The 21,286-nt window shown below is 46.5% G+C and overlaps 1 protein-coding gene across 3 annotated transcripts in view; it reads right to left on the reverse strand.

The window, feature by feature from the left end:
* LOC130388638 (DENN domain-containing protein 5B-like) overlaps positions 1-21,286 on the reverse strand; it is a 65,703-nt gene that overhangs the window by 14,681 nt on the left and 29,736 nt on the right. For all 3 annotated transcript variants that reach the window (XM_056598062.1, XM_056598063.1, XM_056598064.1), the window contains 9 exons: positions 19,589-20,068; positions 19,087-19,303; positions 15,139-15,286; positions 5,544-5,634; positions 4,958-5,077; positions 1,454-1,603; positions 886-964; positions 553-631; positions 13-141 (listed from right to left, as the gene is read on the reverse strand). In XM_056598062.1, the coding sequence (XP_056454037.1) occupies positions 13-141; positions 553-631; positions 886-964; positions 1,454-1,603; positions 4,958-5,077; positions 5,544-5,634; positions 15,139-15,286; positions 19,087-19,303; positions 19,589-20,068 (1,493 nt within the window). The remainder of the gene's footprint in view (positions 1-12; positions 142-552; positions 632-885; positions 965-1,453; positions 1,604-4,957; positions 5,078-5,543; positions 5,635-15,138; positions 15,287-19,086; positions 19,304-19,588; positions 20,069-21,286) is intronic.

Below are 21,286 nucleotides of genomic sequence, written 5' to 3' on the forward strand. Positions count from 1 at the left end.
GACGGCTCTTGCCTGAGCAGCTCCTGGTCGGAGAGCAGCTCCTTGAGATGTTTGGAGAGGAGCTTCTTCTCCAGCGCCAGGTGGATCCAGGCCCGGACCAGAGCCACCTCAGACAGACCTTCACTCATCCTCTGGACGAACCTGGAGGGGCAGGAGGCCGTCAGCAGCACCATGGGAGGTGCAGGGCATCAATCTGGCCCTAGAACACGGTTATACTCTCAAGAACACACAGGTGTTTAAAATGTGCTGAGAACATTTTGAGTTGACTGCGCCTGTCTCACTTTTAGACAATTTCGATTTTAGACTGCTGCCGGCTCAGTTCTGACCAATCACACTCTCTCCTGTAATTGGTTCAGGAATCTATGTTGCCAGTTCCAACTGCTGGGATGCAACATTGGATTCCACAGATACTCTGGGAATACCTCAAGGTCGAAATAAACCAACCGTGAACTGCAGAGCAGGCTGCTGTGGTTCCTAGCAGGAAGGGTCAGATCCCCCCCCTTCACTCACGGTGTCTCTAACGCCTCCACGTATGGGCCTGAGGAACCATACCTCATGTCCTGCAGCAGAGTCCCCTTCAGAGGGGCCAGCGAGTCCTCCTCAGACCTTCTAGGATCCTGCCCAGAGACCCCTAGACCACAACCACAACCACAACCAGACCTTACACAACAACATAACCTGTAGAAAAGTCCCCCTCTCCTTTGTAGCTCCTCTATTAAAGACTTGAGTTATGAAATATACTGTGTCAAAGTGTCAAGAGTAACAGTACTAATATCAAAGCTGACATCTTATTTGGAGCAATCTCACCCACAAACATCCACACAAATGCATTTCCCCAGGATATTCAACACACTAGTACGGTGATCACATGACCTCCACACACACCTGAAGGCCGGGCCGGCGAGTCGCTCTTCCCCCGGACTGCCTGGTAGTGGAGCAGGTGGGACCACAGCGTGGAAGGGCCCTGAGAGGCGAGCAGAGGTCAGCCCTCACACTGTAAAGGCCTCTTCACGTTTACATTTTGTTCTTCACAGGTAGCCAAAGATTACAGGGCAGAAGCATCTGTGTTGGTAGACAAACTGCATTGTTGTGTTGTTATGGAAATCCTTTTGAATAAGGGACTATTCAGAGCTCAACAAAATACTTTGGAAAGTAATTGAAAGTGTATTTCCCTCACACTAAGCGGCGATAGGCTATTGTAGCTCGCCAAGTCATTGGTAGCGGTTAACGGAAAGCAGACACTAACCCAGAGACGGCCGCTTCTTTACGCACAGCGCTGGATTTAGAATTAAACTACACAATTAATAAAGAGAAACGCTGAGGCCCAGAGGATTCAGCAGTGCTCCTCCTGAACTAGAGGAAAGTAGAGAGAGAGAGAGAGAGAGAGAGAGAGAGAGAGAGAGAGAGAGAGAGAGAGAGAGAGAGAGAGAGAGAGAGAGAGAGAGAGAGAGACCTGTTTGAGCGTCAGCCCGTGGCCCCAGGTCCTCTCCAGCAGGTCACACAGACCCTGGATCAGCGTCCCCTCCTGCAGGCCGGAGAGGTCCCCCGGGCCCCCCGCCTCCAGGCTCTCCTTCCCTATCCTCTCCACCAGCAGGCGCTTGGTCTACACACACACCCACACCCACACCCACACACACACACACGAGAGTGTATTTTTTTGCTTTATTTCACATATAACAAACACTGGGACAAATGTAGTTGATTTCTGTATATTTAACGGATGTTCAGCTAACTGTGGTCAATAATAATAATAAAAAAACATTTTCTAAATGCGCATTAAACTGTCAACTCATGTATTGTAATTGATTGTATGACGTGTACTTTTAGGGTTATGAAAGGACCTATCTTTCAGCGAACAAAAGAAAACAGGCTGATCATCATTTAGGGGGCCACTCAATGACATGCAGAAGCATCACTTAAGTGGTGTGAGAAATACAGACTTTCTACTCCTCAATCACATATAAGGTAACTTACATTTCCTATGGAGAAAAGGGAGGGGTGTTGAGGGCAAGATTGTGGGTTGTACATTGGCTACTTGACCTGAGAGTTTAAGATGTATTCTTTTTTTTTTTTTAACCAGAAGAATACCTTGATACCATATATACGGAATATGGAGTCGCGATGACTGTTATTTCCGGTCTTAACTGTATATAACAACTTAACGATAAAATCACGCTATCTTTTACTGCTGGTAACGCCAGAAGCGGTCCAGTCTTGACTTAAATTAGTTTGAGTGAGTTCTAATCAGCTACAATTCTTTGGCTGAAGAACACATCATTGAGATTGAACATATCTTCAAGTCACCTGGCCAAGACAGGCAGCAGTAGCCTACTGTCACACATAGCCTACACACAAAACACTAGAAAATAAATAAATAAAACAACTAAAACAGTCGGCAGGTGGGAGGGAATATATCATTATCGCAAGACATTTCAGGAGGCTCGAGGAGGAGAGTAATATTAAGTTTGAGCAACAAGCTCAAAATGTAAAGACATTTCCCGAAATGTAAAGACACTTCGGGAGGCTCAAGGAGGAGAGTGAAGGGGAGGGGCTGGAGGGGAGGGGCTGAGGGGGAGGAGCTGAAGGGGAGGGGCTGAAGGGGAGGGGCTGAAGGGGTGGGGCTGGAGGGGAGGGGCTGGAGGGGAGGGGCTGAAGGGGAGGGGCTGAAGTGGAGGGGCTGAGGGGGAGGGGCTGGAGGGGAGGGGCTGGAGGGGAGGTGTCCAACAGTCTGGAATAACACAGGTTCCTCCTCCTGAACGAGCACTTCTGTAAAGCAGAGACGTGATCGGTAACGGGCATGGAGTCATACATAAGACTCACTCTGAACTTCATGGAGTCATACATAAGACTCAGTCTGAACATCATGGAGTCATACATAAGACTCAGTCTGAACATCATGGAGTCATACATAAGACTCAGGGCCCTATTTTAACGGTCTGAAACGCAAGTGGGAAGCGCAAAGCGCAAGTAGCTTTGTGGGCGGTTCTACGGCGCTATCGCTATTTTACAGGCGGATAAATGACGCTTGCGCCACGGCGCAAGTGTCAAAAGGGTTGGTCTGAAGCAGCCTAATTACCCGTAGGTGTGGTTTGGGCGTAACGTGCAACAAACCAATGAGAGTGCCAGCTCCCATCCCCTTTAAGAGCCATGGGCGCATTTGAATCAGACGAGTTGATATTTTGACAGTGCGTCTGCAGTCTCCGATGAGACAGATGCACATGAATTTCAAACTGCAAATGGCTTAGTTTGTTGCCAAATAATATGGCCTAATTCACACATGGAATAAGGGGTTTTCTTCCACAACTTCAGAAATACTGAGTCCTCAAATAAATTTCGGCAAAGAAAACATATGATAGGCTAACATATGATATGCGGTAACTGTGGTTCTATTTAATGATATACACAATACATTATAAACATTGTTTCTTATTGTATGCTATCCTAATATGCATGTGTCCCCGCGGTAATAGACATTGCCATTGATTGTATTATGCGTTACGTGTTTAGTTTACCCAAGTGAAGGAGTTCAAGTACCTCGGGGTCTTGTTCGCGAGTGAGGGAACTATGGAGCGTGAGATTGGCCGGAGAATCGGAGCAGCGGGGGCGGTATTGCGTTCGCTTTACCGCACCGTTGTTACGAAAAGAGAGCTGAGCCGCAAGGCAAAGCTCTCGATCTACCGGTCGATCTTCGTTCCTATCCTCACCTATGGTCATGAGGGTTGGGTGATGACCGAAAGGACGAGATCGCGGGTACAAGCGGCCGAGATGAGTTTTCTCAGAAGGGTGGCTGGCGTCTCCCTTAGGGATAGGGTGAGAAGCTCAGCCATCCGTGAGGAACTCGGATTAGAGCCGCTGCTCCTTTACTTAGAAAGGAGTCAGCTGAGGTGGTTCGGGCATCTGGTAACGATGCCCACTGGGCGCCTTCCTTGGGAGGTGTTTGAGGCACGTCCAATGGGGAGGAGACCTCGGGGAAGACCCAGGACTAGGTGGAGAGATTATATCTCAACACTGGCCTGGGAACGCCTCGGGATCCCCCCGTCAGAGCTGGTCAATGTGGCCCGGGAAAGGGAAGTCTGGGGCCCCCTGCTTGAGCTGCTCCCCCCGCGACCCGACCCCGGATAAGCGGACGAAGATGAGATGATGATGAGAGTGTTTAGTTTGCGTGAGTTTAAACAGAGCACACACGCGCGCCCGCATTCATTCATTCTTTTTAACACTCACTCGCGGTAAAACAATGTTTTTCACGATCCAATAGGCCTACCCATCATTCCTAAAAGTTATGGGGATGTAGGCCTACACGATGTCTGTGTCAAGAAAATATGTGTTTGCTGTACAGTGTTTGCAGATGCATTGATTTAAAAGTACAACTTATTACCGCTGCATCAGCTGTACTTTCCCAAATAATTTACCAAGAATGTGCGGCTAGGTAGATGAGAGAAACAAAGTGTATGCGCGAGGTGCACAAGCAATCCATGCATCGCATGCGCTTGTATACAAGCGCCCTTAAAATAGCATGTGAACAACGCGCCACTGACTTTAAACCAGGTATTTCCTGGTCAGTAGCGCAATGGTATTCAGAGACGGCAAAATACCGTTTGCGCCAGAACACGCCTCCTCCTTCCGCCGAACCGCCCCTTGGGGCGCATGATCAATCCCTAATTTACCGGCGAGTGGCGCTGGTGGGAAAAGAACGCTCTGCGCCAGTTGTAAACTAGCAACGACACATGCGCCAGTGACTAAGTCACTTGCGCCGGATGCAAGATAGGGCCCTCAGTCTGAACATCATCAGGTGATGGGACCCTGATACATGAACTGACCTTCAGGGACCCTGATACATGAACCGACCTTCAGGGACCCTGATACATGAACTGACCTTCAGGGACCCTGATACATGAACTGACCTTCAGGGACCCTGATACATGAACTGACCTTCAGGGACTCTGATACATGAACTGACCTTCAGGCGACACTCGTTCAGAAGCCCGTAGACAAACTCCCTGTGGGTTTGAGTGACAGCTGAAGGGGAGGGGTCCAACAGTCTGGAATAACACAGGTTCCTCCTCCTGAACGAGCACTTCTGTAAAGCAGAGACGTGATCGGTAACGGGCATGGAGTCATAAATAAGACTCACTCTGAACATCATGGAGTCATACATGACTCACTCTGAACATCATGGAGTCATACGTAAGACCCACTCTGAACATCATGGAGTCATACATAAGACCCACTCTGAACATCGTGGAGTTATACATAAGACTCACTCTGAACATCATGGAGTAATACATAAGACTCACTCTGAACATCGTGGAGTCATACATAAGACTCAGTCTGAACATCGTGGAGTTATACATAAGACTCACTCTTAACGTCATGGAGTCATACATAAGACTGACTCTGAACTTCATGGAGTCATGCATAAGACTCACTCTGAACTTCATGGAGTCATACACAAGACTCACATTCTTACATTTTATAGGTCTAAACCCCCCATAAACCTTATCCACATGCAATGTGAGTGTGTGCATGTGTGTGTGTGATATTACGTGATTCTGGTCATTGTCGGTTCCTGAGGGTTCCCTGTTTGTGGTTCTCTTGGGTTCGGTCCATCGTGACCCCGTGACCCGACGCGACCTCCTTTAGATCCAGGACAACAGCCAATCAGATTAATTTACTCATTCATTCATCTGTTAGTCCATTTCCTTTTTTACAAGATTTTGTTCCATTATTTAAACTAGAGTTTCCGCGTGCGTGTTGCGCACGCTCAACCTCTAGTTGTAATTAAACCCATAGTTATAATGTGGAAACCCCAGTCGATAATGTAACACATTTCCGAGTGCATAATATAATAACATTTTGCCTATAATGTTACAACGTTTAACATTTTGGTTCACCTATTACGTAATGAAGCAATCATAATAATTTTCTCCTTACGTTATGATGCAAGCATAATAATTTTCTCATATAAGCCGTTTTCACACATGTCCTCCGCATTTTGCCGCAATTGTATATCAGGAGATTCAACCCTGAGGGTGATTCACACTTGATGGTGATTCATGCTTTATATGCGGACATCGATGTCGTTTAGACATCAGTAGACTCTGTTACCGGAGAAAGAGACACATATAACAAACACTGGGACAAATGTAGTTGATTTCTGTATTTAAAGGATGTTCAGCTATCTGTTGTCAATAATAATAATAAAATATAACCGCAAGCGGTGATTAACGGGGTCCGAGCAAAATGAAAAGTCAAGAACACACTAATGGAAGATATATAAAGATGACATATAATTATGAAGGAAAGATGTTGATGTTCCCCTTAATGCCATACTGTGCCTCGGCTTTCAGGTGACTGGGCTGCAGAGCAATGGCCGAATATCATGTTCAGCATAGTAATGCGTGATATAAACGATATACGATATAAACGATAAAAATTGGCCTACGATGGAGGTTTTAATTCTATCGCTCTATCGCGATAATGCATGTTGATGACGCAAAATACAAAGTTTCATTTTTGGTTTGGTGGGGTTCCATTTTACATTGCAATTTTCGCAACAGTGCCAGAATTTGTCAACAAACTCACATGTGTGCAAAGAACGTTAAATCATTGGACAAAAGTGTCTGAGGCGGGGGAAAGCGTTAAAGGTAAAACAAAAGGGGAAGTAAGAGCCGGTGAAATTAAACAATCATGGGTAGGCCGGTCCAACTCCGGCGGACCTGTCCAACTCCTTCTCCCTCATCCTGACTCAGAATGTGTTAAATGCATCGTTCAATCATTGGACAAGACGGTCGGGGGCCGGGTAACGCATAAAAAAAAAAAGTAAACAAACTATGGAGATTATGGAGATTCAGCATGCTGCCCACTTTGTGCTTATACTGATTGGTTTCATAGTTACAAACATTTGCAGTACTTTTGGAGCATCAGAGGCGTTTGGCACAACGTCGATTTTATGATGTTATGCTATCCGCGGACCGCTCGAACGCCTTCTCACCCATCCTTGTATTCAATGCATCGGAATTTTTATAAGTGTTCTCCAACATACTTTATATGTTGGCGTCTGCCCAAATATCCAAAACATATTTAGTCTCCTCTTTGCTCCATGTTGAGCCACGACTCATTTTTAACGGGTCTGATAACGTGATGTCGGTCTGATAACGTGACGTTGATCTTTGAATTAACCGCGCTATTCAAACAATATAAATGAATAAACAAGCAGCAATGGGACTCTGTTGCGTCCAATAAGGCATATTATTTCAACTGGGTCGAACCGAGCGCTATCGCAATCACATCTCAAGTGAACCGCACCAGGGTTCGATGGGAAGCGAACCGAGACCACCTCTCCAGCTGGGTCTCGGACCGGCTGTTTGGTCCGCCCCAGAGTTCGATGGTTTGTATTCACACCAGCCCAAAAGGTCCGCACCAGCGATTTTTTTGGTTTGGTTCCAAACAAGGCAGGTGTGAATACGCCCTTAAACTAAGGCCCCGTCCACACGAAGCCGATTTCATGGCGAAACCACAAAGGTCATGTACGGTTCGGCCTTCTGTCCACACGAAGCCGGCGAATCCGCTGACCGAAACCGTAAACTTCTGAAACCACCCTCGGAGGTGGTTTCAAATCTACCCTGTTTGTTTTGGATTCGTGTGGACGCCTGAAACCGACTGAAACCATAAACCATGACGTCATCGCCACACCCCTCGACCCTCTAGCCAATGACTGTTAAGCCCGCGGAGTCTCAGAACTCACAACAACAAAGATGATGGTGGACTATAGGCTTGTAATCGTTCTGCAGCAGATCATGTCCCTTGTTGGGTTGCTTAGCCATTATTTATTGAGACTGTTGACTGACTGTTTGTTTGTGTTGTTAGTGGTTCGGGGGGCAGCCTTTATGCGCATGCTCGCCTCTTCTTATTATTTAATTTTCCTCTTGTTTTCTGTAGCAGAAGCAGCGCCCCTTATGGGCCTGCAATGTGTACTACAGCGTTTCTACAGATCTACAAGGTTTCGCTTGACTCCGTCTTTACGGAGATACTCCGAAACCGGATAGATCGAAACCGGAACGGTTTCGCCCGTTTCGGCTTTGTGTGGACGGGCCCAAGTGTCGTGCCTTTTAGAATGGTTTGCACTAAAGGAAAGAAACCCAATACTTGACGCTTTTTCTTTGTTAAAGTCTCTGCAGCTAATGTACTTGAATCGTATTTATCTGCAACATTATGTTGAATTATTACAGTGTTGCACAATAAATGTTCTCAAAACGACATACTAGGTTTCTCTTTTTTTTTTAAACACATTTAGCAGTTTGGCTTTCCTTAGGGTCTATGTCACCTGTTCTGAAATGGTTATTTTATGATTTTTATATCGTGATATATATCGTTATCACAAGAGGCTGCAATGTATATCGCAATATGGATTTTAGGCCATATCACCCATCCCTTGTTCATCAGGATTCAAACTCTAAAACAAGGATCACCAGTACAAGGCTATTATTATTATCCCATTGAGCCACTCACAAACCTGAATGTAGCCTCATTCACATGGTGGAAATGTCTATTGATAAGAACACAACATCCAGAAAACTACAAGCAAACATTTCTCAAATGAATTAAGGGCTTTAAAAGCAAATACCTGAGAAATCTTTGAAATTCTGGGGAAATTAAACATTTGTTGTCAAGAACACTAACGGAAGAAATGTTAATATGACAGAGTTCATTATGGAGGAAAAATGGTTAGCTAAGAAGTTCCCCTTAATGTTGATTGCCTAATTATTTTCAGGTGCTGTTCAATATTGTGTTTCTTAAATGAGTGGCAATGACAGAATGTCATTGTGACGACCCAGTTGGGTCTTTGACCCCGCCCCTGCTGTGTGTGTGCCTGTGTTTCTCTCCCTCCTGATTAGGAGATTGTGGGCAGGTGTGGGATGGACCGGTGGCAGTATAAAGAGCCTGCCCAGACAGCAGAGGTGGCTTCTCCCTCCTCCCAGCATTGGCTTTCCTTTGTCTTCCTTTGTATTCACATGGACTGATATTTACATTACCTTTTTGGTTACTTACATTTATACTGACTTGCACCACACTTCTTATTGTTATGTTTATCATATAATAAATTACTTATTATTGTGAAAATAGCGTGGTCTCCCCGGTTCATGTTGCATGCATGGAGCCAGCATGTCACATATGGGGGCTCGTCCGAGATCTGTTTCTGGAAGTGGGTAAGGTAAAGGAAGTTTTGGATTGGCAATTTTTGTCAAATTGGCTTTTGTTTGTACTGACGGGTAGGAATTGCCTGGGCAGTGGCATTAAATGGAATTGGGGGAGACCCGCGCTAAAGTAGTTGAGTTGGTTAAATGATAAATTGAGATTTTGGATTAATTGGTTATTTGGTTGATATGGATTGCTTTGTTTGATTTGCTGGGGAGGAGTAGAGCCAATTAGGAGGCTAGGGGTAGCTTCAATTGGGTGCAGGTGTGGTGGTTACCATGGAAGGCTGGTAGATTAGATCTGCTGGAGCAACTGATAGTCCTCGCGTTAGGAGTAGAGCGCTTACCGCTGTTTATTGTTTTGCCTTTGTTGTTTTTGGTTTGTTATTTTTGGTGTGTCGGACGCGCTGGGGTTGCTTGTAACCAAATTGCTATGGGCACACCGAAGACTAGCTTAGAAGTAGGTAGGGCTGTGTTCTACAGTTAGATGCGGGGCTGCTCCGGTCTGGTGGGAAATTTGTTACACCTGTGTTCAATTGGTTGGCTGTTCGGTGCGCTGTAGCTTTGTTCTTTCATCCGGTTTAGAGCAACATAAGCATTTATTTGGTAAGCATTTGACAAGCATTGCTTAAAAGGGACATGGAAGCTTTTGTTGAGGCCCCATCGGAGGCTAAAGTTTATAAGTGTACCAAGCGACAATTGTGGGAGGTGGCTGAGCATTATGGATTGGAGGGTCTGCGGAAAGATTTAGGAAAAGAGGAACTACAGGAATTGATAAGATCGGCTTTGGTAGAGAAGTCTGTTATAAGAACTCAGACTGAGCCCTCTACACCAAACGACTCGGATGAAGATTCGCGTTCTGGGGACAAGGATTTGAGTTTCGAACAAAAAATGTTGCTCAGGCGTTTCGAGGCGGAGCAGAGGCATCTAGACCGTGAAGCTGATTTAGAGTGGAGGCGTCTTGCTTTGGAAATCGAGAAGCTGAAACGAGATACTGACATCGAGAGACTGAGAACCGAGTCTGAACTTCAGAGAGAGAAGTTTAAATTAATTGCAGAGGGGAAAATGCGGGGTACTGAAGCTGGGGAGTCAAGATCGGGCGCAGAGGGAAACCTCTCTAATATGATTAGGTTTTTACCAAGATTTAACGACCGAGACCCAGACATTTTCTTCTCCCTCTTTGAGGGGATTGCCGATCAGCGGGAGTGGGATGATGCGGAGCGCACTTTGCTTCTACAAGCAGTTCTCGAGGGGCGCGCCCAAGACGCATATGTGGCGTTGTCAGTGGTTGAGCGTAGGTGTTACAAGTCGGTGAAGGCAGCAGTATTGCGGGCTTACGAACAAGTGCCAGAGTTTTACAGACAGCATTTTAGGAATTGGAGAAAAGGTGACCGGCAAACATACTCTGAGGTGGCCAGAGACCTTGTTGGTTATTTTAACCGATGGTGTTCCGCAGTCAATGTAGTAACCTTGGAACAACTGAGTGATTTGGTGGTATTGGAGCAATTTAAAAACATTGTACCAGAGCATCTGGCTGTCTTTATAAATGAGCACAAGGTTAAGACGGCCGCGGAGGCTGCCGTACTCTCGGACGAGTATGCTTTAACTCATAGACCTGTCATTCACGATCGGGATGAGCGTCGGACCACTCGGTACAATGGGAAAGACAGTGGTCAGGCTGTGTTTAGACAGGATTCCTCATATAGGAATAAGGCTGACAATGAAAGGTGCCATTATTGTGATGAAAGTGGTCATTGGAAGAGGTACTGTCCGTCACTACGGAATAGACTTCCAACCAAGTCAAATTTCAGCGGGCCATCCTCCGCTAATGGGGTTGGATGCGTGGCGAATGTTCGGCAGTCAAACCCCACACCCAACGTTGAGCAGGTGAACAAAGGCCCTACGGAGGGTACTGCCTCGAAGGGGGGTTCAGGCTGTGGGGTGTTGGATCTTCCTGGGGAAGGTCAGTGTTTTTCTGAATCAGGCATCGGGCACGTAGGTGAAGGCTACGGACCGTTTATTACGGACGGATTTGTTTCACTTGTAGGTAGTTCAGAGAAGAGGCCGGTAAAGATTTTGCGGGATACTGGTGCTACTGAAACTTTTGTTGTTGAGTCCGTTTTGCCATTCTCAGGGCAGTCGAGCACGTGGAATGTTGTGCTAATTCGAGGCATGGGAGTGCAGACTATGTCTGTTCCCCTCCACCATATCGAACTAAGTTCTGATCTGGTGAGGGGGAATGTTGTTGTCGGCGTGTGCCCTGCGTTGCCTGTACTGGGAGTGCATATGATTTTGGGCAACAAATTGGCAGGAGATCGTGTCTGGCCAAGTGGGCCAGCACTACCAATAGTGACCATCGAGCCGTCTCAAAGTTCACAAGGCCGCGGTATATCGTGCCGTTCAAAGCGAGAAACGACGCCACCAAAGTCGGATCAGAGCGAAGGAGAAGATGCTCTTGACGGCAGACATTCTACTGAGCAGAAACTAGGAAGCAGCGATGAAAGTAAATCTGACTCTGAGGAAGAGGAGCAGAAACTTTGGGAGGAGACTCAGATTTTCAAGGGACTCAAAAGACGTCCAGGTGAACAGAGTCCTTCAGGCAGTGAAGCCAGCAACTACAGCAGCAGCAGCAGAAGCCGGAGGAGAAACCAACACAGGCAGAAGAAGGCCGGCTTCAACTACCCAGAGAGTCTGCCGCCTGTCGGAGGCCTGAAACGGAGGCTTGAGGGAAAGCTGGAGTCGCTGAAGGAGGTGCACCGAGCGCGGCAGGCGAAGCTGAGGGGGATGGAGGGGGACGTGGAGAACGCCAGGAGCTCCATGGAGAACCTGGAGGGCAGCGCCTCGGACAAGCGGCTACGCTTCTACAGGGCCATGACCCAGTACACCAACAACCTGTTGGAGTGTCTCCAGGAGAAGGTGGTGGAGATCAACTTGTTGGAGCTGGAGCTGCACACTCTCCTGGCAGACCAGATGGAGTCACTGTTGGCAGACCGGAGGAAGAGTGTCTGAGAGCGGGCCGCTCACCTGCAGCAGCCCTACAATATTCAGATTCGCCCCATACGGGGCGTGGACAACGTTATGGTAGATGCTTTGTCCCGCGCTCCGCAGTTGATGGAGTAGGTGGTGGGTTTCATACATATAGGCATGGGGTTATTTCTCTCCTTCCCTGTCCCTCTTAAAGTGCTTTTCCGGGCCCGGTTTTGCTGTGGGACAGGAGTCTTGGGGGGAGATAACTGGTGGTAGTTGGGTTTTGATGTTTTGGATTGATTGGTTATTGTTTTTATTTTGATCGATTATTTTATGTGGTTGTTTCTTTGGAACAGAATCCCATTTAGGTGGGCTTCTGTTTTAAGGGGGGGGATGTGACGACCCAGTTGGGTCTTTGACCCCGCCCCTGCTGTGTGTGTGCCTGTGTTTCTCTCCCTCCTGATTAGGAGATTGTGGGCAGGTGTGGGATGGACCGGTGGCAGTATAAAGAGCCTGCCCAGACAGCAGAGGTGGCTTCTCCCTCCTCCCAGCATTGGCTTTCCTTTGTCTTCTTTTGTATTCACATGGACTGATATTTACATTACCTTTTTGGTTACTTACATTTATACTGACTTGCACCACACTTCTTATTGTTATGTTTATCATATAATAAATTACTTATTATTGTGAAAATAGCGTGGTCTCCCCGGTTCATGTTGCATGCATGGAGCCAGCATGTCACAGTCATGTTCAGCTTGTTCATAATGCTCTAAACGGGATTCGAACACTCAACCTAAGGATCACCAGTACATCATCCCATTGAGCCCCTGACATTCCTGAACTGCATGAAGTCTCATTCACGTTGTGAAAATGTCTATTGATAAGCACATAACATCAAGAAAACTCCAAGCACACTTTTCACAAGAGAATTAAGGGCTTTCTTAAAAGAGTATAGATAAAAATGTGCACTGTTAATGGTATCCACCTAATTATAGCCGTATGGTAGTTATATAATAACAAAATGGTCATATAGACAAAATTGGTTGAGACTGTGGACGTTTGGCTTTTCTATGAAATTGTGGGTTTTATAGATGCATCTGATTCTAGAGATTAATATTATGAAAGAATTTCGAGTCCAGGTCAATCTGGTGAGGAGAAATAAGCCTTATTAATGTTTTCTTTACAATAGCGCCAACTTTGGGTGCAGTACCAGTACCAAAAATTCACGAGTTTTCGATTTATGGAATAGGCTGCAGTATGACTTTTACAGAATTTGTGTATGCGGTGTGTGTGTGTTTGCATACGGTGTGTGCGTGCGTGCATGTGTGCCGTGTAATTTCTTAAATATTTTCTTTGGACTAGCCTACTTCAGGCCATACTTTAGATGTGGTAGTGTGTAGGTGGCTTCATCTAGTTGGAATCTTTGTAATATATGTCAATAGTTTAGCCTAACCCAGCCATTTAACAGGGAAAGCCAGCTCAACTAGGTCGCGGTCTAAGCCTGGATTAATGGGGGGGTTGGCATCAGGAAGTAAACCGTAGTAATGACAATAGCCTATGTGTTTCTTAAAGTCAGAAAGAATACTGATGATGAGTTTAATTTAGGCCTTCAGTGTTGCACTCCACTCTTCTGACTGGCATAGGCCGCAGACGGGCAGTGTGTTTGCGTGTGCGCGTGTGTGGGTATGTGTGCGTGCGTGCGTGCAGTGTTCGGAAGTAACGGAATACATGTACCGGTGATACGTATTCAGAATACAAATTATAAGTAACTGTATTCCGTTACAGTTACAATTTAAATTGTGGTATTCAGAAAACAGTTACATTGTTGAATTCAATGGATTACATGACGATACTTCTGTTTCAGCAGTTTATTCGTGCTTTCACACCAACAGCATTTAGTGCGCACTAAACGAGGTTGGTCCCTTGGTTCGGTACGTTTGCGTTGGTGTGAATGCAACCATGAGACCTTCCTGAAGAGATGGTTTCGGTTAGCTTCCAAACAAACCCTGGTACGGTTCGCTTGAGATGTGAAAGCGAACGCAGCTCGGTCCGATCCAGTTCTAAAAAGCATATGCCTCTTTGGACGTAACAGGCATCTGCTCAGCTGCACACATTATGGGAATAATTGTTTGATTAGCGGTAACTCCAAGACTAGCAGCACCGTGTCGGACCGTCGGGTGAAAATGAGTCGTGCCTCAACATGTCAAGAGGAGTCGGAATGTCTATTGGATATTTGGACAGACACCCACATAAAACGTATGCTGGAAAACATTCTCTCTCTCTCTCTCTCTCTCTCTCTCTCTCTCTCTCTCTCTCTCTCTCTCTCTCTCTCTCTCTCTCTCTCTCTCTCTCTCTCTCTCTCTCTCTCTCTCTCTCTCTCTCTCTCTCTCTCTCTCTCTCTCTCATAGCAAATATCTTCTGCATGAACATACCCTTATAGTCTTTGTTCCTCTACAGCCAATTATGTAATATAGTGCACTTTCAGGGAGACTTGGGCCGAACACATTTAGCCAGTTTGAACAGAAGAACACACCAGAATAGGCCTGTTTAGTAAGCAGGATTTGATGCCGTATTCCTACACTTATAAAACAGAATTCAATGTGGAAGCAATCCAAGTATTCTGAATAAAATACTCAGATTGAGTGATGTAACGGAATACGTTACATATTACATTTTCGGGCATGTATTCTGTATTCTTCATTTCTGCCCCAGAGCCCTTCGTAAAGTTGTTCCGCCACTGCATACATACATACATACATACATACATACATACATACATAGATACATATATAAATATATGCACATACATACATACATACATACATACATACATACATACATACATACATACATACATACATACATACATACATACATACATACATACATACATACATACATACATACATACATACATACATACATATGGCTGCTTACCTGTTGGGGTCAATTACTTGTTTGGGGCGTGGCTGCTTACTTGTTGGGGGCGTGGCGGCTGAGCACGTCGGCCTGCAGGGTGGGGAAGAAGCCTGGCTGGTGCAGACCCTGTCCGATCCTCATGTCCAGCAGGTGGGGGTGGATGGCCGTGTGGTCCGTCTTTAGGAGCCGCTGCTCCCCCGTCTGGACTGGAAACACAGAACCAGAACCATCAGGTGACCAGGTCAACACAGAACCAGAACCATCAGGTGACCAGGTCAACACAGAACCAGAACCATCAGGTGACCAGGTCAACACAGAACCAGAACCATCAGGTGACCAGGTCAACACAGAACCAGAACCATCAGGTGACCAGGTCAACAGAGAACCAGAACCATCACCAGGTCAACACAGAACCAGAACCATCAAGTGACCAGGTCAGGTTATGGGATCTTTGGAAGAGGAGGAAGTTTCAGTATTCCCTGACACTGCTCCTCTTTTTATGTCCCTCAAGCATGTCTGTCAGCGGCACTGGAATGAATGTCAAATTGTTGGTGCAAATCCAACTGATCAGGGTTCTCATTTGTAAAACTGTGCATGGGATCGTTACTAAAAGTGTACGTACGCCCAAAAGCCAAGTTTTGCGTGCGCCAAAGAATATTCCGATTTATAAAACCCTGCGTACGCACACCGTACGCAATCTTTGCTTTATAAATCACAGAGTACCTACAAGTGTGCGCAGCTGAATCAGCTACACGTTCCGCCCTGTACACCCCCATTTTTAACCATAAATGGTCAATGCAAATGACCTCATGAATGCGATCTGCATATAAAACAGACTCAGATGCAAGTATTAGGCCTAAGTACTGAGAAAGCAAAAAAGCGAAACTTCACAGAGGTTGAAGTGGAGACACTTCAGAGATGAGATGGAGGCCCGAAAAGTAGTTTTGTTCGGCGGTCACGGGATTGGGATCGCCAACAACAAAAAGCAGAGTGAGTGGCAACTTGTTGCTGCAGCAGTGAACTCTGTCAGTAGCACGGAGCGCACAGTCCCAGAATTAAAAAAGAAGTGGTCTGACATAAAGGTAGGTATGTAGCCTACCAATAAATCGTTATGGTCCCTAAAGACCCTCTCCCTCCGAATCCTGCCATTTGCATGGTCCGCTAGAAGTGTCATATGGTGCAGCATTACCACGGCGCTCATCTCTGCATTTATAGGGTTACGCTAATAAGACTGACGAGAACACCTTGGATAATCAGTTTGTAATCACCCACGTAAAATGTTCTTGAACATAACCCCTTTTGAATGCCTGATTTGTCATGAAAAGCATCAAGAGTAACGGACAACGATTGTGATGAGGAGTGTGGCTTGGTTTTCCACACATATTTAATTGACATTTGATTATGCGTTTACAGTGTCACATAAAAATATTATGTTATTGACACATGTTGGACAGATGCTTTATTCCATGTAGTTGCGCCGTCAGTGGACAGTATGGAGTGACGGGATTAAATTGAGAGAATTTTTTTTAATTTCTATTCTAAGGAGATGTTTCTGTTTTGTGCGTACGCAACGGTTTTAAATGAGACCCAAGGTGATTTCTCCCTAGAGCTCTAATTTTTACGGTGCATCTAAATGCCCTTTTTTCGAGTTTTGAGACCAAAACAGATATAATTAATTGCTTTTTTTGTTGGGTGTGGTTTTACCACCTAAACCACGGGGCCCGGCGCCTCTGAGGTCTGTAATAACCCACCTGAACCAGGGGGGTCTGACCACATGTTTCTGGAGTTATAACTGAGAAATAACGCAGTTGACTTAAATTATTCTGATTACATAGATTTAACGCATGATACGGGTTGAAATTAAATTTATGAAGGGCGATGATAAAACATAATCGTTCTTCTCACTCTACAATTCTTCTGTCTGACTTCAGTTCACCACCACACCATCTGTGTCACCAATTCTCCTTTTCCTCCAAACCATGCGTATGCAGAGTTTGCTTAGGGCTGCGCACATTCTCCCGTCAAGTTGGTTTTTTATAGATCACAACCTTGGCGTGGAAAGTCACGTACGCCAATTTCAGCCCCGTTTTGTGCGTACGCAACGGTTTTAAATGAGACCCAAGGTGATTTCTCCCTAGAGCTCTAATTTTTACGGTGCATCTAAATGCCCTTTTTTCGAGTTTTGAGACCAAAACAGATCAGCAGATTTCTTTGCACACAACATTCCGCTTTTTAATATCCTCGACGCTCAACCCAAACACAAAATCCAAAATATAAATCATACACGTTTTAAGAACAAATTAAGATGAAGTTATAGCAACATTGCACAAGGATTTTCAAGGTTAATGTGGTGCTGGGTCAGAGAGCTTGCGTAGCCTCTATTTTTTCTGGTTTGTAGCCTACCCTGCCGTCTCAGGGTAGCATCCGATTGGCTGGTGGACGTGACTGCATGACCAAGAGGCAAGAGCAGACGTAATTTAAAGTTACAACGCTGTGAATAGGCCATGACGTGGAAAAATATAATTAATTGCTTTTTTTGTTGGGTGTGGTTTTACCACCTAAACCACGGGGCCCGGCGCCTCTGAGGTCTGTAATAACCCACCTGAACCAGGGGGGTCTGACCACATCTTGGGTGTGGAGAATCCTGTTGCATAATTGCCCTCACAAACAGGCAACTAGGGTGTGGCTTGGCCGTCAAATGTCTGATCCCAGTGGGGTATACTACGAATCTCGAAGTATACCCTTTGCGCTCAAAGCCTGGGTTTGCTATGACACGAAAGTCGCTCTCTTATAGCATCTCTGTATCACCATGGTGACTTATGCTGCCAACCAAACCTGGTCGGGAGGAGGTTATCAGCTAAGAATTTCGGGTTAGATCGCAGCTTCCTAGCCCCTCCTTTGACATTGTCGCCACCATTTGTGGCTTTTTCCGTGGACCTCGGAGCCCGTATCGTACAGGGATCTCTCCGGAGACAGAGGGTCTTTCGGGACAGATCTTGCCTGAGAACATTCTTTATGAGAGATTCAGGTTCTCATCAGAGGGTATTCACTATTTGATCGTCCTTGATGGACCTTATGTAGGCAATGCTACATAAAGAAGTCGTGGACTTACTATTGCGGAAAAAATAAAGTGTGCCGTGCTTTTCGCAAGGTTGTAGCTGCGCTCAATAAAATAAATTATGCGTTTGTGTTGTTTCCTAGCTCTTTGCCCACTCAAACTGTCAAGGAAGGATTTTATACACTTTCAGGAAAAGAAAACCTCTGCCTCCGTGAGAGATTGGTCAGTCTTGAATTTCTGCATGCGGGGTTCGTCTCCCAAATGATGTGCATTTGTGTACTTATTCACTAAAGATAAATTAAGTATATTTTGTGCTTATTTCGATCTTGAACCCATGTTTTCAAGGCCGTGCTGGCACCACATCTAGATGGGGGTAAAAAGAATGGACAGGATGGACAGGCGAGATTTGAACCCCGGTCGCTGGCACTCAGGGTTATATAGACGGGTGGCCCGACATCATCCCCGGTCACGTTTGACTTTGTTGCTATTAAATACTCAACCTGTGCATGCGCGATGGATAACATCCAGTGTTAGTCACTGCCTCTGGCGGTCATCCAGAATTCTTAGAACCAGTTACATACGTAACTCTCGTTTTTATGTTGACTGCATACATAAGGAACTTATGAATTATAAAAAACGCTAATTAAATCTAAGTATTGGTCCAAATAATCGCAATTCGATTATTTCCTCAAATCGTTCAGCCCTAAGGGACACCTCCACCCCCTTGGGGTGGGAAGCTCCAGCCTGATCTCCTGAGGCAGCTCCAACCCCCTGAGGAGGGGAGCTACACCCTGTTCTACACCCTGCCTCCTGAGAGGCGCTACACCCTCTTCTCCTGAGGTACTGAGGTTAGGGTTCACACCATGGGTAAATTCTGAGACGCAGCCGTTTGCACCCTGATCTTGTAGGAGAGGAAAAGGCCACGCCCTCTCTGATGGGGAAACTCACCTGGCTCAAAGAGCGCCGGCCCCTTCTGACAGCCGGGCGGCACCTGGGGTACCCCCCGCCCCCGCTCCAGGCGCTGGTCAAACAGACGCTGTAGCGGCTCGCTGTCCACCCAGCGCGAGATCAACTTCCTGTCCACGAACGCTAAAAACAAGGACGTCTCCAGGAAGCGGGAGAGGAAGTGAAGGTGACTCACAGGCTGGATGGACAGGAAGGAACCCTGGGAGAAAAACAAGAGCGGTTACCCTCCCATGGGCCAGCAGTCCTTTCCTAACCCCGTCTTATTAGCCCTATTGTATCACAACATTGGAGCACAATCATGTCCTACAATATAAATTCCCTAATAGCAATTTCATCATATTTTAATATTTTAAGATTTTAAGATAATCCTATCTTAATATTGAGGGTTTTTTCCAGCCTATGCAGATGAAATGCGACTGTATAGTAAATATGATAATACAGTAAAAATACTATTATTTTAATATAAGTTAAGGTTATTGCGTACTTTGTGGAAGCTGCAGGTCCCCTCTGGGTTGCTGAGCCAGGAGTCCAGGTCCGAGGCGCTGTGAGAGACGAACTCCTCGTAGCGGCCGAACACGGCGGCCAGCCGCCCGGCGACCACCTCCCTCAGCTCCACGTTCATCTTGGCCGACCGCAGCTCCTTCTGCTCCCGGTCCTCCAGCGGACCCGTCAGACAGCGCCCTCTGCAGGCCAGGGCCTGCAGCCTCTCCAACACCGCCAGCTCCTCGCCGCCCAGGTTCCCGTTCTGCCTGTCCTCTATCAGGTCCTCCAGCACCAGGGAGGCGGTGGGGCGGGGGGAGGGGGAGGCAGGGGGAGGGGGGGAGGAGGCGGGCTGGGAGGTCACTCCGTAGCGCAGGAGCACCTCCCTCAGCTCCTGGGCCAGCTGGTCCTGGTCCGGGAAGGAAGGCAGGCCCTCTGGGACCTCCAGGCTCCTGTTATCAATGTCCACGAAACACAGGGTGGCCTGGGGGACAGACAGGCAGAGAGACACACACAGACAGACAGGCAGGCAGAGAGACAGGCAGAAAGGAGGAGAGACAGAGGGAGAACATAACAAATTAAATACATTTCTCTAATGGGCGTTGACCTGGGCAAAATGATGAATATTTTTCCACCTTGGAATATTGCTCTAAAACATATCTCATGTCGTCCCGCTGACTCACATTCTACTGGGATGAGATTCATTGAGCAGTGCAGCAACAGTGCACACAAAACAACAACAACAACAACAACAACAACAGGAAAAGTCATAGCAGCTTACTGGTCCCCACTGATGGAACCCTAATTCTAACCACATCATAGAAATGAGGAACTTTCAACGAGTGGGTATTAATAATGATTATTTTGATATTTTTAGTGCCTTTTAAGATACCTAAGGTTGTTTAACAAAAAAAAGGGAAGAGAGGAAGGGGGGGTTAGGGGTCAAAGGACTTAGTGAGGAGTTTTTTTTAAAACATGGGCAGGGATGGGGCAGAGCGGATGTGGAGTGGTAGGCTGTTCCATAGTGCGGGAGCATTGACAGAGAAGGCCCTGTCTCCCATGGTCCTTAATCTAGTGCAGGTGATGGCCAGCAGGTCCTTGTCAGAGGCCCGCAGAGAGCTTGACTGAGTGTAGGGGTGGAGTTTGTGTGGGTTAGAACGCTGGTATCTGAGTTCTGGACATATTGGAGTCTGCTTGGTGGGCAGTCCAGATAGGACACCGTTGCAGTAGTCCAGATGGGAGCAGAATATGAAGGTGTGGATGAGTGTCTCAGTTACTGAATGTGTGAGTGTGATCTGTTGATGTTCTTGATGTGGGACCGGAACGAGAGAGTGGAGTCTAGGATGAAGCCTAGGTTGCGCACCACAGGAGGTGGGGAAATGGAGCAGCCATCCACAACCAGAGCCAGGTCTCCAACCTTCCTGTGCAGTACTGCAGTGGCCACCACCATTTCTGTCTTGTTGCTGTTTAGTTTGAGTAAGTTTGTGGTCGTCCGTGATTTTTGTTCCTATAGGCAGTTGACAACTTGTGAGCTGGGAGGAGGGGTTTGTGCTCTATAGAGTTGTGTGTCATCGGCATAGCAGTGGAAATTGAGTCCATGTTTCCGGATTATTTGACCTAGGGGCAGCATGTAGAATCATTGTAGATGGTGACCAGCAGGGGACCAAGCACCAAACCCTGGGGCACGCCATGGTCTACAGGT

Source organism: Gadus chalcogrammus, chromosome 9, assembly GCF_026213295.1.
Source record: "Gadus chalcogrammus isolate NIFS_2021 chromosome 9, NIFS_Gcha_1.0, whole genome shotgun sequence".
Taxonomy (NCBI): Eukaryota; Metazoa; Chordata; class Actinopteri; order Gadiformes; family Gadidae; genus Gadus; species Gadus chalcogrammus.